At 55.3% G+C, this 15,047-nt stretch overlaps 1 protein-coding gene across 1 annotated transcript in view; it reads left to right on the top strand.

Moving 5' to 3' along the window:
* The window catches only part of DNAAF5 (dynein axonemal assembly factor 5), a 52,640-nt gene extending 39,150 nt beyond the window's left edge, over positions 1 to 13,490 (top strand). The window contains exons 11-14 of the mRNA XM_064376539.1: positions 986 to 1,136; positions 2,437 to 2,593; positions 6,587 to 6,778; positions 12,467 to 13,490. Coding sequence (XP_064232609.1) covers positions 986 to 1,136; positions 2,437 to 2,593; positions 6,587 to 6,778; positions 12,467 to 12,603 — 637 coding nt within the window. The 3' untranslated portion in view covers positions 12,604 to 13,490. The remainder of the gene's footprint in view (positions 1 to 985; positions 1,137 to 2,436; positions 2,594 to 6,586; positions 6,779 to 12,466) is intronic.
* Positions 13,491 to 15,047: the final 1,557 nt, after the last annotated feature.

The raw sequence follows: 15,047 nt of genomic DNA, 5'->3' as shown, positions 1-15,047 counted from the left end.
GGTTCGATGGTGGTTCTGATGGACACGCATGTGGCGCACCCGGCCCACACTCAGGCCTTCGCACCCTCAAGGCCAGAACTTCCAGGCCATTTCATGTGGTCACCCTGGAGGCCGGCACCGGGTTAATTCATTCCAGAGGGTCCTCTTGTAAGTCATGGTGCCAAAAATGGCAACTCTGCTTAAAAATGAAAACCCGCTGGAAACCTCACTGAGTGCGTGTAATTCACCCTCCACCAACCTCACTTCTCATGTCTGCTCATCCACTGGGCTGGTCCTGACATGGCCCCTGCTGGGAGCAAGCAGCCGGCAGCTTCAGGAAAGGAAGGGACACTGTGCAGGCTTCATGGACCTTCCAGTGCCGCGGGCTCCGGTCTTGGAGACCAGACCCACCTTCAAAACGTACCTTGGGGTGGTGTCTGGATGGAAAGTAGGGAGTGTGTCATTTTGCTTTGATTTTTGTCTTGGTGGCATGTTGACCTGGCTGGTCACTATCAGAACAAAGTCACAGACAGGGTGGGAACTGCCCGTCTCTGAGCTGTGGCCCTCTCGTCCCGCCTGTCTCAAACCACGGCAACTGTCCTTGCTGGACGGAGGGACTCGTGCTTTTTGTGGGGGAGGGACGCAGGTGGGAAGAGGCTCGCTGGGTGCTGCCGACACCACCACGGCTGCCCTCCCTCAGGCGTCACTCAAGCCTCCTTTTGGAGCTAGGAGCAGCGAGAGGCTGAAAGTGCACCCTTGGCCCGGGCCTCTCTGCTCTCTGGAAAACAGGACCCATGCAGGCCGCAGGAGAGGCTGGCGGCGAGAGCACACGGTCTCCTAGGAGGGTTGGGCCTGCGGGAACCTTCTGCTTTGCACTGAGAAGCAGCACCTGGGAGGAGCCCAGTCTTCCTATTTGGCCTCCCCTCAGCCCCATTCGTCCCCAGACTGAACCGTTCCCTCCGAGCACCTGGCCACTCCTCATCTGCCCTCTCTGCTCCATTTCCAGGCAGTTACCCAGCTACCTTGAGATGGTGACAAAGGACATCCTGGCCCCCAATCTGCAGTGGCATGCAGGGAGGACAGCCGCAGCCATCCGCACGGCCGCCGTGTCCTGCCTCTGGGCGCTCACCAGCAGTGAGGTCCTGTCGGCCAAGCAGGTACGGGGATCCTTGTGTCCTAGACGGACACCGACCGGGGCTGCACAGACTTCCTGGTGCCCAGGGCTCCCTGCATCCTCGGTGGACGCTGGCTGGGGCTGCACAGGCTTCCTGGTGCCCTGGGCTCCCTGCATCCTCGGTGGACGCTGGCTGGGGCTGCACAGGCTTCCTGGTGCCCTGGGCTCCCTGCATCCTCGGTGGACGCTGGCTGGGGCTGCACAGGCTTCCTGGTGCCCTGGGCTCCCTGCATCCTCGGTGGACGCTGGCTGGGGCTGCACAGGCTTCCTGGTGCCCTGGGCTCCCTGCATCCTCGGTGGATGCTGGCTGGGGCTGCACAGGCTTCCTGGTGCCCTGGGCTCCCTGCATCCTCGGTGGACGCTGGCTGGGGCTGCACAGGCTTCCTGATGCCCAGGGCTCCCTGCATCCTCGGTGGACGCTGGCTGGGGCTGCACAGGCTTCCTGGTGCCCTGGGCTCCCTGCATCCTCGGTGGACGCTGGCTGGGGCTGCACAGGCTTCCTGATGCCCAGGGCTCCCTGCATCCTCGGTGGACGCTGGCTGGGGCTGCACAGACTTCCTGGCGCCCAGCAGAACTCTCGCAGCAGGAACTCAGGGAGGCAGCAGCTCCACCTGCACCTGGGGCCTGCACTCCGAAAGGCTCTCCCCACCCTGGCAGCAGAAGGCCAGGAGCTGGCAGCAGGGCTGCAGTTGAGACAGCAGGTGGGAGAGCGGGAGCCTGGACAGCCCCGTTGTGCTGCGGGTTTTGCTGCCTCTGATGAGTGTGGGGTTTCTCGGTTTTGTGGCCAAATGCTGGCTATAAGACCAGGAGTCAAATCCCAGGATCCAAGCTCAAGGACAGGCCTGGGCTTTCCACGTCATTTCTATGAACACCTCCAGCTGGTCCCAGGCATCAGAAAACAGACACTGATGCCTGTGCCCCGTCCTGGTTGCCACCTGCTGGGAAGGCACTGCCCCAGGTGTCTGCGTGGCGTGAGCGCCACCTCCTGGTGCTTGCAGGGTAGTGCTCAAGCTGAAAACCCCACGGCCGTGGGGTGCGAGCCAGCCATTACACCCCAGTGTAGGGTTAGTGCCTCACCCGGGAGCTGTAAACCATGTGTGTATTTTAAAAAATCAAGTAAGCAAGTTAAACAAAAATTGTTCAAAATCTAAATTTTACAATCAAGATTCAAGCCTACTTAGGTAAAGCTTTCAAGCCCCGTAAGTCCTTCCAGGCAGGAGTGCACGGATGGTGAGCCCCCCAGGACAGATGCGAATCACGTTGCTTGTGTTTGCTGACTGCAGATCCGAGACGTGCAGGAAACACTGATGCCTCAAGTCCTGACCACGCTGGAGGAAGATTCGCAGATGACGCGGCTGATCTCGTGCCGTATCATCAACACGTTCTTAAAAACCTTGGGCGGCGTGATTGATCCAGATAAACTCATCAAGATTTATCCTGGTAGGACATTTCTGTTGTTCACAGTGTATGGTATACAGTTGGCCCTCCATATCCCTGGGTTCCGTCTGCCTCCATGGAGTCAGCCAGTCTCGGATCAAAAATATCTGGGGCTGGGCATGGTAGTTCACACCTGTAATCCCAGCACTTTAGGCAGGGGGATTGCTTGAGCCCAGGAATTTGAGATCAGCCTGAGCAACATAGTGGGACCCCCATCTCAACAAAAAATTTAAAAATTAGCCAGGGCTGGTGGCACACCTGTAGTCCCAGCTACTCAGGAAGCTGAGGCAGGAGGATCTCTTGAGCCCAGCCTGGACAACAGAGCAAGACCCTGCCTCTAAAAGTGGATTTATGTATAATACGTGTGTATGTACGTAGCTACGTATGTATAAGTATATGTTGGTGTATTTATGTATTTATACATACAGTACAAACTTACATGTACATTCGTATATATAAATATGTATGTCCTGGGGGCAGAGTTCCATAGTTCCAAAAAGCAGAGCTTGAACGTGTTGAGCACCGAGTACAGCGTTGAACCCATGTGAAGGAAGTGTTGTGTGGACATTTTCTGAGGCGTTCAGAGTCATCTCAAGGTGATTTAAGGTGTGCGGGAAGATGCGTATGGGTTGTGTGTAAATACTATGCCTTTTTTTATCAGAGACCTGAGCATTTGGCGATTGTGGTATCCAGGGGGCGGGTTCCTGGAACCAAACCCCACAGATACTGAGGGATGGCTGTATTTAAGTTTGACAGTGCTTTGTTTTATAGAAAAAAATAGAAAATGCTACTCTTTGACTTCTGTTGAAGTTGCTACTATAAGAACAAATAGCAGTGACAGATGAAATACCACAAATAAATAGCACAGCAAGAAGCAAGGCAGATGTCTCCGAACCAGCAGTGGGTGGGGGCAGCAAGGCTCAGCTTTCACGTGGCTGGGAGCGGGGGCCTTTAAGGACTGCAGGGTCCCCCTAGAGCAGTGCCCGTGGTGTGGGGCGGCTGGAGCTGCCTGTGGGGCAGACGGGGCCAGGCCACCTGCAGCAGGACTGGGGCACAGCCTCAGTGTTGCCGCCTTCTGAACCTCAAACCCCAAACCAACCCCTGGGGAGGGGAAAGGGGTGGTCAGCTTGAAGCCCTAGAAGAGAACACTGAGCAGAGTCATAAATTCAGAGAGGGCAGAGTCCCTCACTCAGGGGAGCCTGCACACAAACCCCTCAGGACAGGGGTCCCCAACCACCCAGGCCATGGACCAGTGCCTGTCCGGGTCCTGTTAGGAACCGGGCTGCACAGCGGGAGGTGAGAGGCGGGTGAGCAAGCGAATCTTCATCTGCGTTTACGGCCGCTCCCCATTGCTCGTGTTACCAGCTGCGCTGTGCCTCCTGCCAGATCAGCGGTGCCATTAGATTCTCACAGGAGCACGAACCCTACTATGAAGTGCACACGTCAGGGATCTAGGTTGGCTGCTCCTTATGAGAATCTAATGCCTGAAGATCTGTCACTGTCTCCCATCGCCTGCAGATAGGACCATCTGCTTGCAGGAAAACAAGCTCAGGGCTGCCACTGATTCTCCGTGATGGTGAGTTGGAGAATCATCTCGTTCTCTATTACAATATAGTAATCATAGAAAGTGCGCAATAAATGTAACGCACTTGAATCATCGTGAAAGCATCCCTCACCCCCGGCGCGTGGAAAAATTGTCTTCCACAAAACCAGTCCCTGGTGCCAAGAAGGTTGCGGGCCGCTGCCTCAGAACACAGGAAACCCGGCGCCAAGGCGGCCTCGCACCCAGCACGGGAGGGAGGCGCAGATAATAGAACCACCTCAAAGTTACCTTTTTAGAGGCATGTTTAAGATCCTCAAAAAGCTAAAAGAATAACATCCACCGAAAAACAAGTTGAGAAACAAGAAGGCAAGCAGGAATAAAGAACAGATGGAGATGGAAACGATCTGCTGGGAATTCCAGAATGACATGGAATGGCGTGCTCGCACTGCTTTCAGGAAAGGAGTTACCCAGCGAGGGAGGAAGGAGATGGGGTGGATGGGAAGCGGCCACTCGGGTTTCCTGATTATCTAAACTTTGTGTTTATGCCAGAAGTGTTTAGCAGTTTTTAAAAGATGGTTCTTACTAATTCCTGGAAATGAACCGTAGTCAATGGAACTTCACACTCTGCATTGGGTCAACTCTAGACTGAACATGGCTGAAAACAGAGTTAGTGAGTTGAAAGCCAGAAATGTGGAATTCCCCGAGGACACAGGACAGAGAGGAGCTCGAGGCCTGGAGCTGGAGAAGGCTGCCGCCTGGGCTGAGAGGCTCCTGGGCTTTTCTGAATCCCAGGAGATGAGAATGGAGGAGAGATGGTGCCTCAGAATTTTCCAGAACTGGAGACAGATGTGAATTTTCAGGTTCACACTACACACAGTACTGGGCAGGAGAAGCGGGCGCCTTTCTCGCTCATTCTTTCAAGTTTGCTTTTCTGTTTCTATTGTTGTAGTAACAGCCATCTTGTTCCCACGGGCTCGTTTGAACGAGTTCGATCAGTGCAATTTGTTGGGAGTTCACTCACTCTAAAACAGGAGGCGGCGGAAAGACCGCACATTTGGACGTCTGGGCCGCAGCCTCCTGTGTGGTGATTTTCACTACAAAAGGCTCCTTGAGAGGCTCCTTGCCGGCTGGTGCCAGCTCTGGGCTTCCCGGGGTGAAGTGTTGGATGAATTGTGGCCTCCTTGGCCGGGAAGGGAAGGATATCCTGAGATGGGAGCTCAGGCACCCGAGCCTCCCGAGACAGACACGAGCGCGAAGGGCAGACAGGCCAGTGTGAGCTGATTCCACCGGGCTTGGCCACGCACGCAGGGATCCCTGAACTGCTACAAAAGTGGACTTGCAGGCAGCCGGGGGAGCGACCCTCATAAGCACACAGTAGCCAGCACTGCTCTGCAGTTCCGCGGTCGGCCAGGCCAGCAGGAAGCCTTGGAGGATCCCGTCACGCCCATAGACGTTTGCTGGTCGGCCAGCCTGGGGTGAGTTGAGTCTCCGACTCCATCCTTTCTCCCTGAGACTCATGCAGTGAGTGCACCCGCCGTGCGGGGCGGCTCCAGGTCTGGCGCGGGCGATGCCTGGACACGCTCCGCGACGTCCTCCTCGGTCCCGTGTTTGGTGGCTGGAAGGCTCAGCACCCTCAGGGAGGCACCTGGCATCTCCCAGAAGTTAGCCCAGCAGTCCCGCTTGTCTCGAAGCCTGGCTTGGTGGGCCGTCCTGAACTTTGGATGTTTTTCATGCCTTTCGTTAGGCAGGAACGGCTTGCCGAGGGTAGAGCATGCCCTCCGTGTATGAAAGCAGCGGAGACCCAGCCCACCTTCGCATCTGTGGTGGGAACATGGGCCTCCCCTCCCAGCATCGTCCACCTCCAGGTGGTTTTGCAACTCAGTGATCTCCAAATCTCCAGATGATGCACAGAGGGGGTGCTAAATATCTTTTTAAGATGATGTTAAAAAAGCATAAATTTGATAAAAATTGTATCCATAAACCTCATAAGTTTCTACCCATCAGGAAGAATTCTTCTGTTTTCAGCAGCAGAAAACTGACCACAGTAGGGGGTTGTCTGTCACTGGGTCCTCAGCTCTACCCCAGAACCCGTGGTGAGTGGGAGGGCAGGGTCGGAGCTGGACGGGACAGCCAGCTCAGGGATCTGAGCATCTGGGAGCCGGAGGTGGAGGGCCAGCAGGGAGGCTCAGGTCTGCTGCGCCCACAGGACAGGTTATTACGGGGCCACAGCAGGGCCTGGGATGCCTCCACACTGTTGACTGGGGTCCAGGGGGCCCAGGGTGCAGGAGCACCTCACGTGTGGCTCAGGATGCACGGAATCTCCCATGAGCTGTGGGTTTCCTAGGACCCCAGCACAAGTGCCCCACAGGAGTGAGAACTAAACACCTCTGTGCACGTTTAGATGTGAAATGTCTGCCCTAGACTCACACACCTGTCTTGCCCCATCCTTCCAGAACTCTTAAAGCGTCTAGACGACGTTTCCAACGACGTGAGAATGGCAGCCGCCTCCACCCTGGTGACCTGGCTGCAGTGTGTGAAGAATGCCGACGGAAAGGCCTACTATCAGAGCAGCGTCCAGTACCTGTACAGAGAGCTGCTCGTTCACCTTGACGATCCAGAGAGCGCCATCCAGGACGCCGTTTTAGGTGAGACTCGGATGGCTCAGGCTGCGTTCTGATGCCTGCTCTCAGTGCCTGCCACGGGTCTCTAGCTGAACCACGTGACCAGCCACAGGGCCCTGGGGCACAGGAGGGGCCCTCAGCTCCAGCCTGGCACACTCTTGAACCCTTGTCTTTGTGGTGATGGCCGCTGACATTTCCCATAACAGAAATCAAAATCGAAAGCATTTTAGAACATTTGTGAATTGTTTAAAATAACAATAGTAAGCTCATTATATATTGACACAAATGACTTGTGTTTTCAAAAAACATTTTCCAAAACAAAATCATCTGCAAGAACAATTTTTAGAAATCTCTTCAACGTGTAGCTTGATGGCAGACACTGGACTTTGGCATCTGCTGCACACCATCAGTCATGATGTATATGGCTCTTGTTGAACTACGCAGAAAATAACCTGGCCTAACCTGTGGCTTCAGGTGTAGTTAGACGAGAGAAGAGTATTTTAGTAGCCTTTTCAGATAGGCATGAGCATTCTTCAGTATCACAGCAGCAGAACACAGGCCATCCCTTGAAGGTCACTCACAGTGTAGACTCAGGCCACACCCCGGAACCTCCCATGCTCAATGTGTTAAAATCCACCGGTCCATCCCACACTTGGAATATAATGATTTTTTTATATATATATATATATTTTCTTCTTTTTTTGTATGTGTTGTTTAATGTAATGACTTTGCTTTTTTAAAAAATAAAATTTGTATTTTTGATTTTTATGGGTACACACAGTAGGTGCATATGTTTACAAGGTATTTGAGATACTGTGATAGAGTCATGCGGTGTGCGTGATCATATTGGGAAAATGGGGTCCCCATCACCTCAAACACTTACCGTTTCTCTGTGTTACAAATAATTCAGTTATCTGTTAGTTATTTTTAAAGGTGTTATTATTGACCATGGTCACCTTGTTGTGCTGTCAAATACTAGATCTTACTCATTCTGTTTTTGGTAACCATTAACCACCCCTCCTCTCCCCACAGCCCCATTCCCCTTCCCAGCCTGTGGTAACTATCCCTCTGCTCTGTTTCCAAGAGTTCAGTTATTTTTATTTTTAGCTCCCACAATTGAGAACGTGCGGAATTTGCCCTTCCGTGCCTGACTGACTTCAGTTAACATAGCGATCTCCGCTTCCGTCCGTGTCGTTGCAAATGACTGGATCTCATTTCTTCTATGGCGTAATAGTATTCCACCGTGTGTATGCACCACATTTTCTTTCTCCCTGTCGTGGCCAGGTCTCGTTATGCCATGTCAGAAACTCGGATCTCCCTGGCGTGGCCAGGTCTCGTTATGCCGTGTCAGAAACTCGGATCTTCCTGGCGTGGCCAGGTCTCGTTATGCGATGTCAGAAACTCGGATCTTCCTGGCGTGGCTAGGTCTCGTTATGCCGTGTCAGAAACTCGGATCTCCCTGGCGTGGCTAGGTCTCGTTATGCAATGTCAGAAACTCGGATCTTCCTGGCGTGGCTAGGTCTCGTTATGCCGTGTCAGAAACTCGGATCTCCCTGGCGTGGCTAGGTCTCGTTATGCGATGTCAGAAACTCGGATCTCCCTGGCGTGGCTAGGTTTCGTTATGCCGTGTCAGAAACTCGGATCTCCCTGGCGTGGCTAGGTCTCGTTATGCCGTGTCAGAAACTGGGATCTCCCTGGCGTGGCTAGGTCTCGTTATGCCGTGTCAGAAACTGGGATCTCCCTGGCGTGGCTAGGTCTCGTTATGCCATGTCAGAAACTCGGATCTCCCTGGCGTGGCTAGGTCTCGTTATGCCGTGTCAGAAACTCGGATCTTCCTGGCGTGGCTAGGTCTCGTTATGCGGTGTCAGAAACTCGGATCTCCCTGGCGTGGCTAGGTCTCGTTATGCCATGTCAGAAACTCGGATCTTCCTGGCGTGGCCAGGTCTCGTTATGCGATGTCAGAAACTCGGATCTTCCTGGCGTGGCTAGGTCTCGTTATGCAGTGTCAGAAACTCGGATCTTCCTGGCGTGGCCAGGTCTCGTTATGCCGTGTCAGAAACTCGGATCTCCCTGGCGTGGCTAGGTCTCCTTATGCCATGTCAGAAACTCAGATCTTCGTGGCGTGGCTAGGTCTCGTTATGCGATGTCAGAAACTCTCATGTGTGAGCACCAGTCTTAGAAGAGTCCAGGCTTGTGGTGGCAGAGACAGGCTTTGGATAATTCTGATTTTTTGTGTGAAAGCTTGACGTGTATTCTCGGCCACAAACACTGTTCGTTGTTCTGGGAGTGAGGGACTCAGGTCATTCACTTTCACGCCCTGCTCTACCAGATCCCCGCGTCGACACAGCCAGAGTTTGTGCACTGCTTGTCCCCGTCCGCCATTCTTCCCAGGAAAAGCAGCTCAGTCGTCCAACCCTGGTCCTCAGTGCACAACAGGGCACCTGGTGCCCACTCGCCACACGTGTGCTTGAGGGTGAGTGTGGCAGGGGGCACAGGCCTAAGATGGCTGCTCCCACATCTGCGCAGGTGTGAGCACAGGGACAAGCAGGCTGGGCATCTCTGCGTGTGACTACGAACCTCGCTTTGACTCACAGACCCCGCGAAGGGTCCCGGGGACCCCAAGGGCCTTGGAGCACATGTCGGGAGCCCCTGCCTTGAGTCGCGAATCAGCTTGTCTGCCAGTGAGGGAATGTCCCAGAGGCCAGTGCTCTCCGGGTTACAGAAAGAAGCTAGGAAGTGGAGTCTGATTGGAAATTGTTTAAAAGGAGGACAGCAGCCGATGTTCAGGCCTCGCTGAGACAGCCCGTCCTGCCAGATCCACCCCGCGCCCCCAGCTCCCCACAGTCCCTGGCAGCTCCCAGCCCTGCCCATGCCCCGCCAGCTCTCCTGCCCTGCACCACCCACTATCAACCCGAGTTCTGAGCCTCCTGCATCCTCAGCCTCAGCCTCAGCCTCACTCACCCTCAGGAACTTGCTCTAGGCCAAGGAGCCCAATGCCCCTGTGCCCCAGCTCAAACCGTAGCCCCGGCCCTCTTGTCTCCCCAGGACCACACAGGGCATCTCCCTACCCCAATGTACGGTCCAGACCGTTCTTCCTCCTATCTTTAAAAAAAACGAAACAGATTCCCTAGACACTGCCGCCGGCTTCCCCCACCGCATGTCCACCTGGCGCTAGGCCCCCTGGGAGCAGCCCGCCCTACCCCTCCTCTAGGTCCTGGGCCCTGGGCCAGCTGCCGTCCACCTGCTTGCACCTCCGAGCAGTGCCAGGCACGGCTGGCAGCCATGCATCCTCCTCTGGCTGTGGGACGCTCGGGCTCAGCCTCCTGGTCTTTGCTTCACCCGTGTGGGCCTCTTGCTTGTCCTCTGCTGTGTCCCCACCACTCCCTCAGGGCGTCTGTCCTGGCCTTCGCATAACCCTGTCCTCAGCTCCACACAAGTGTGGCTGCCTGATGTTGAACCCTGGGCCACTGCCCACCCCCACCCTGCCTGCCAAGTCCCTCCCACCCTCGGTGGCTTAGTGGCCATCTGTCCTTGAGACTGAAGGCAGAGACCTTGGGGTCCTTCTGGGCTCCCTCTTAGACACCCGGCAGAATCTGATAGGCTCCCTAGCCACTCCAGCACCCCCCATCCCACCGCTTCCTGCCTCCGCTAGACGTGCCCGGCCCCCACCCCTGCAGCTCCCACTGTCCTCATCACACACATCACCACAAGTCCCCGACACGTTTGCCTTCCCCCTGCTTCCTGATGAACCCGCCATGAGCATGGGTTCATTTCCTGCTGTGTCCGCGGTGCCTGGCCTATGGGAGGTTTGCAGTCACTGCGGCGGGTGAATTGGCATCAGCAAATTGGGTAAGAAAGTGGTCTGTTTTCTGAGCCTGTTTATTTGCTCCTGCAAGACCTGTTTCTAAGGCCAAAAGTGCCACCTGAAGACCCCGAAGGACATCATTTCATGGTCTGCCAACAACTGCCAGGAGGCAATTTGGAGTTCTTTGTGTCCGGTTGTGACTGCCGTGCACCCACACAGCAGCGTCAGGTCACTTGAATCCACACTGTGACTCGGGTCATGCGTATCCACATTGTGAGTGCTGTCCATCCATCCAGCAGCGTCAGGTCACTTGAATCCACGCTGTGACTCGGGTCACGCGTATCCATATTGTGAGTGCTGTCCATCTGTCCAGCAGCGTCAGGTCACTTGAATCCACGCTGTGACTCGGGTCACGCGTATCCACATTGTGAGTGCTGTCCATCTGTCCAGCAGCGTCAGGTCACTTGAATCCACGCTGTGACTCGGGTCACGCGTATCCACATTGTGAGTGCTGTCCATCCGTCCAGCAGCGTCAGGTCACTTGAATCCACGCTGTGACTCGGGTCACACGTATCCACATTGTGAGTGCTGTCCATCTGTCCAGCAGCGTCAGGTCACTTGAATCCACGCTGTGACTCGGGTCACGCGTATCCACATTGTGAGTGCTGTCCATCCGTCCAGCAGCATCAGGTCACTTGAATCCATGCTGTGACTCGGGTCACACGTATCCACATTGTGAGTGCTGTCCATCCGTCCAGCAGCGTCAGGTCACGTGAATCCACACTGTGACTCGGGTCACACGTATCCACATGGTGAGTGCTGTCCATCCGTCCAGCAGCATCAGGTCACTTGAATCCATGCTGTGACTCGGGTCACGCGTATCCACATTGTGAGTGCTGTCCATCTGTCCAGCAGCGTCAGGTCACTTGAATCCACGCTGTGACTCGGGTCACGCGTATCCACATTGTGAGTGCTGTCCATCTGTCCAGCAGCGTCAGGTCACTTGAATCCACGCTGTGACTCGGGTCACGCGTATCCACATTGTGAGTGCTGTCCATCTGTCCAGCAGCGTCAGGTCACTTGAATCCACGCTGTGACTCGGGTCACGCGTATCCACATTGTGAGTGCTGTCCATCCGTCCAGCAGCGTCAGGTCACTTGAATCCACGCTGTGACTCGGGTCACGCGTATCCACATTGTGAGTGCTGTCCATCCGTCCAGCAGCGTCAGGTCACTTGAATCCACGCTGTGACTCGGGTCACACGTATCCACATTGTGAGTGCTGTCCATCTGTCCAGCAGCGTCAGGTCACTTGAATCCACGCTGTGACTCGGGTCACGCGTATCCACATTGTGAGTGCTGTCCATCTGTCCAGCAGCGTCAGGTCACTTGAATCCACGCTGTGACTCGGGTCACGCGTATCCACATTGTGAGTGCTGTCCATCTGTCCAGCAGCGTCAGGTCACTTGAATCCACGCTGTGACTCGGGTCACACGTATCCACATTGTGAGTGCTGTCCATCTGTCCGGCAGCGTCAGGTCACTTGAATCCACGCTGTGACTCGGGTCACGCGTATCCACATGGTGAGTGCTGTCCATCTGTCCAGCAGCGTCAGGTCACTTGAATCCATATTATGACTGCGGGGCACCCATCCGCAGCATCAGGTCGCTGGTATCCACATTGTGACTACTGTGCCCTTGGCCACCTGCATCGGACCATTTGTATCCACACTGTGAGTCAGGTCACTCGTATACACACTGTGACTACCGTGTACCCACCCAGCAGCATCGGGTCATTTGCAAATGCTTTTACAGATGCTTGAACTTTAATACAAAGCTGATTTGCATGAGAAGTAACATTGGTTAATGTATATTTCTGGCATGTTCAAGGTGTTTTGCTGTTTTACAGAGGTCCTCAAGGAGGGCAGCGCCCTGTTCCCAGATCTCCTGGTGAGGGAGACAGAGGCCGTCATCCACAAACACCGCTCGGCCACCTACTGCGAGCAGCTACTTCGGCATGTGCAGGCCGTCCCAGCCACGCAGTGACCATACCCTCGTCCCCACCTGAGCCAGTGTTTGTGGCCTTTAAACCTCATAAACAAGGTACCTCTGTGCCAGCAGCGAGACTGTGACAGCAAGAATGTTATTTGTTCAGTTCATCAAGAGGTCGCCCCAAAGTCTACAGCTGATTTGAAATTAAAAGTAAGTTGCAGCTGCTCCCCCTGCAGCCGAATCAGCATTGTCTTGGTTTTTAAGCCTCATGTGCGCAGCTGGGCTCATGGATTATCGGTTCCAGCCTGCTTAGATGCCCACCAAGAAAGTTTTTACCTATCTAACAAAAAAGAAGAGAGCCAAAGTGATTAGAAGACATTAATGAAATCTCTTTTTGGGGTGTGTTTCCTGAAATTTAATGGTGAACAGACTAAAAAGAATTGGAATCTTAACAACTTGTCAGTTAGATTTCTCCTGTTTTAAATATTCTGGAACTTTAAAGGTTATATATCCAGTCGCCATACATTTTAGGTCAGTAATGCTAACAATGCTGAAAACAGTATTTCATTTGATGTAATTTTGGTCGCCCCTATGGGTAGCAAGAAAGGAAAATTGTATTTCCCTCTCGCACATTCTACACCCAAGTGCCTAGAAGATCTCACTGTAAGTGGGTTCCGTTACTGTAAGCCATTGTGTTCACACAGGGGGAAATGCTGTGTCTATTTTCCCACAGTCAAATGTTAGCGTTTTTACTTTCATGTCTGAAAATTTAATTAAATATATTTATTATAATGATTGTATATGCCTGACTTTGTGGGTCGGTAACTAACTGACATGTCAGGCAGGGACCCCAGCCTAGAGCATTTTAGGGTTCCTCTAAGGGCTTTTGTAATGCCCCCTCTGGACACCAGGGGGCAGAAGCTCCCAACACGTTAGGGCGACACCCTCGGCGAGGAGGGCCCATAGGCCTCAACTTGAGAGGGGCTGAGTGTCAGGGTGGGGCCAGGTGTGCCTTGGGGGGCATCAGGTTGGGGGCAGGTCAGCCTTTGGTGGTCGTCAGGGTGTGGGGAGACTGGCCTTGGGGGGCATCAGGGTGGGGGCAGGTGTGCCTTGGGGGGCATCAGGATGGGGGCAGGTGTGCCTTGGAGGGCATCAGGGTGGGGGCAGGTCTGCCTTGGAGGGCATCAGGGTGGGGGCAGGTGTGCCTTGGGGGGCATCAGGGTGGGGGCAGGTGTGCCTTGGGGGGCATCAGGGTGGGGGCAGGTGTGCCTTGGGGGGCATCAGGGTGAGGGCAGGTCTGCCTTGGAGGGCATCAGGGTGGGGGCAGGTCTGCCTTGGAGGGCATCAGGGTGGGGGCAGGTGTGCCTTGGAGGGCATCAGGGTGGGGGCAGGTGTGCCTTGGGGGGCATCAGGGTGGGGGCAGGTGTGCCTTGGAGGGCATCAGGGTGGGGGCAGGTGTGCCTTGGGGGGCATCAGGGTGGGGGCAGGTGTGCCTTGGGGGGCATCAGGGTGGGGGCAGGTGTGCCTTGGGGGGCATCAGGGTGAGGGCAGGTCTGCCTTGGAGGGCATCAGGGTGGGGGCAGGTCTGCCTTGGAGGGCATCAGGGTGGGGGCAGGTGTGCCTTGGAGGGCATCAGGGTGGGGGCAGGTGTGCCTTGGGGGGCATCAGGGTGGGGGCAGGTGTGCCTTGGAGGGCATCAGGGTGGGGGCAGGTGTGCCTTGGGGGGCATCAGGGTGGGGGCAGGTGTGCCTTGGGGGGCATCAGGGTGGGGGCAGGTGTGCCTTGGGGGGCATCAGGGTGGGGGCAGGTGTGCCTTGGGGGGCATCAGGGTGGGGGCAGGTGTGCCTTGGGGGGCATCAGGGTGAGGGCAGGTCTGCCTTGGAGGGCATCAGGGTGGGAGGAGGTCAGCCTTGGCAGGGGCGTCAAGATAGGGGCAGATTAGCCTTGGTTGGTGACTGGAATGTCCAGGTACAGATAGGTCAGTCTGGATGGGGGATGGTTTTAGGGTTGGGGGAGATCAACCTTGGAGGGGGGATTTGTCCAGGTGGAGAAAGGTCACCTTTGGGTTTGTCTGGGTCGGGGAGGTCACCCGTCGGGGGGTATAAGGGAGGTGAGGTCAGCCTTGGGGGGTGTCAGGGTGGCCACAGATCAGCTGTGGGGATGACTGAGGTGTCCGGGTTGGGGAGGTCAGCATGTGTGGCTGCGCCTGCCCCGTGGACTCATCGCCTGCCCTAGACACCTTCGCCACCCTCTGGTCCCCTTCAGAGTTGTGCCCTCATGCCTGTTGCCTGCATCCAGCTTCTGTGACTGGTGGCCACGGATTTCAGGTGCCCTCAGGGGTGGTCCTCCATCTGTTCCTTGTGTGCTGTTTGACCTGTGTAGCGTCCGCCATGTCCTTGAAGGGCCCTTCAGGGCCCCTGGGTCGGTGGTCCTCAGTGGTGACGGAGCCAGCAGCAGCACATTGCGGGGCATCAGCCCAGACCTGCTGATGCAGACAC

Source organism: Aotus nancymaae, unplaced genomic scaffold (assembly GCF_030222135.1).
Source record: "Aotus nancymaae isolate 86718 unplaced genomic scaffold, 86718_ANA_hifiasm-v0.15.2.pri h1tg000015l_1, whole genome shotgun sequence".
NCBI classification, from domain to species: domain Eukaryota; kingdom Metazoa; phylum Chordata; class Mammalia; order Primates; family Aotidae; genus Aotus; species Aotus nancymaae.
Note: the sequence above shows the minus strand (reverse complement) of the source record. Positions and strands in the feature narration are given on the sequence as shown.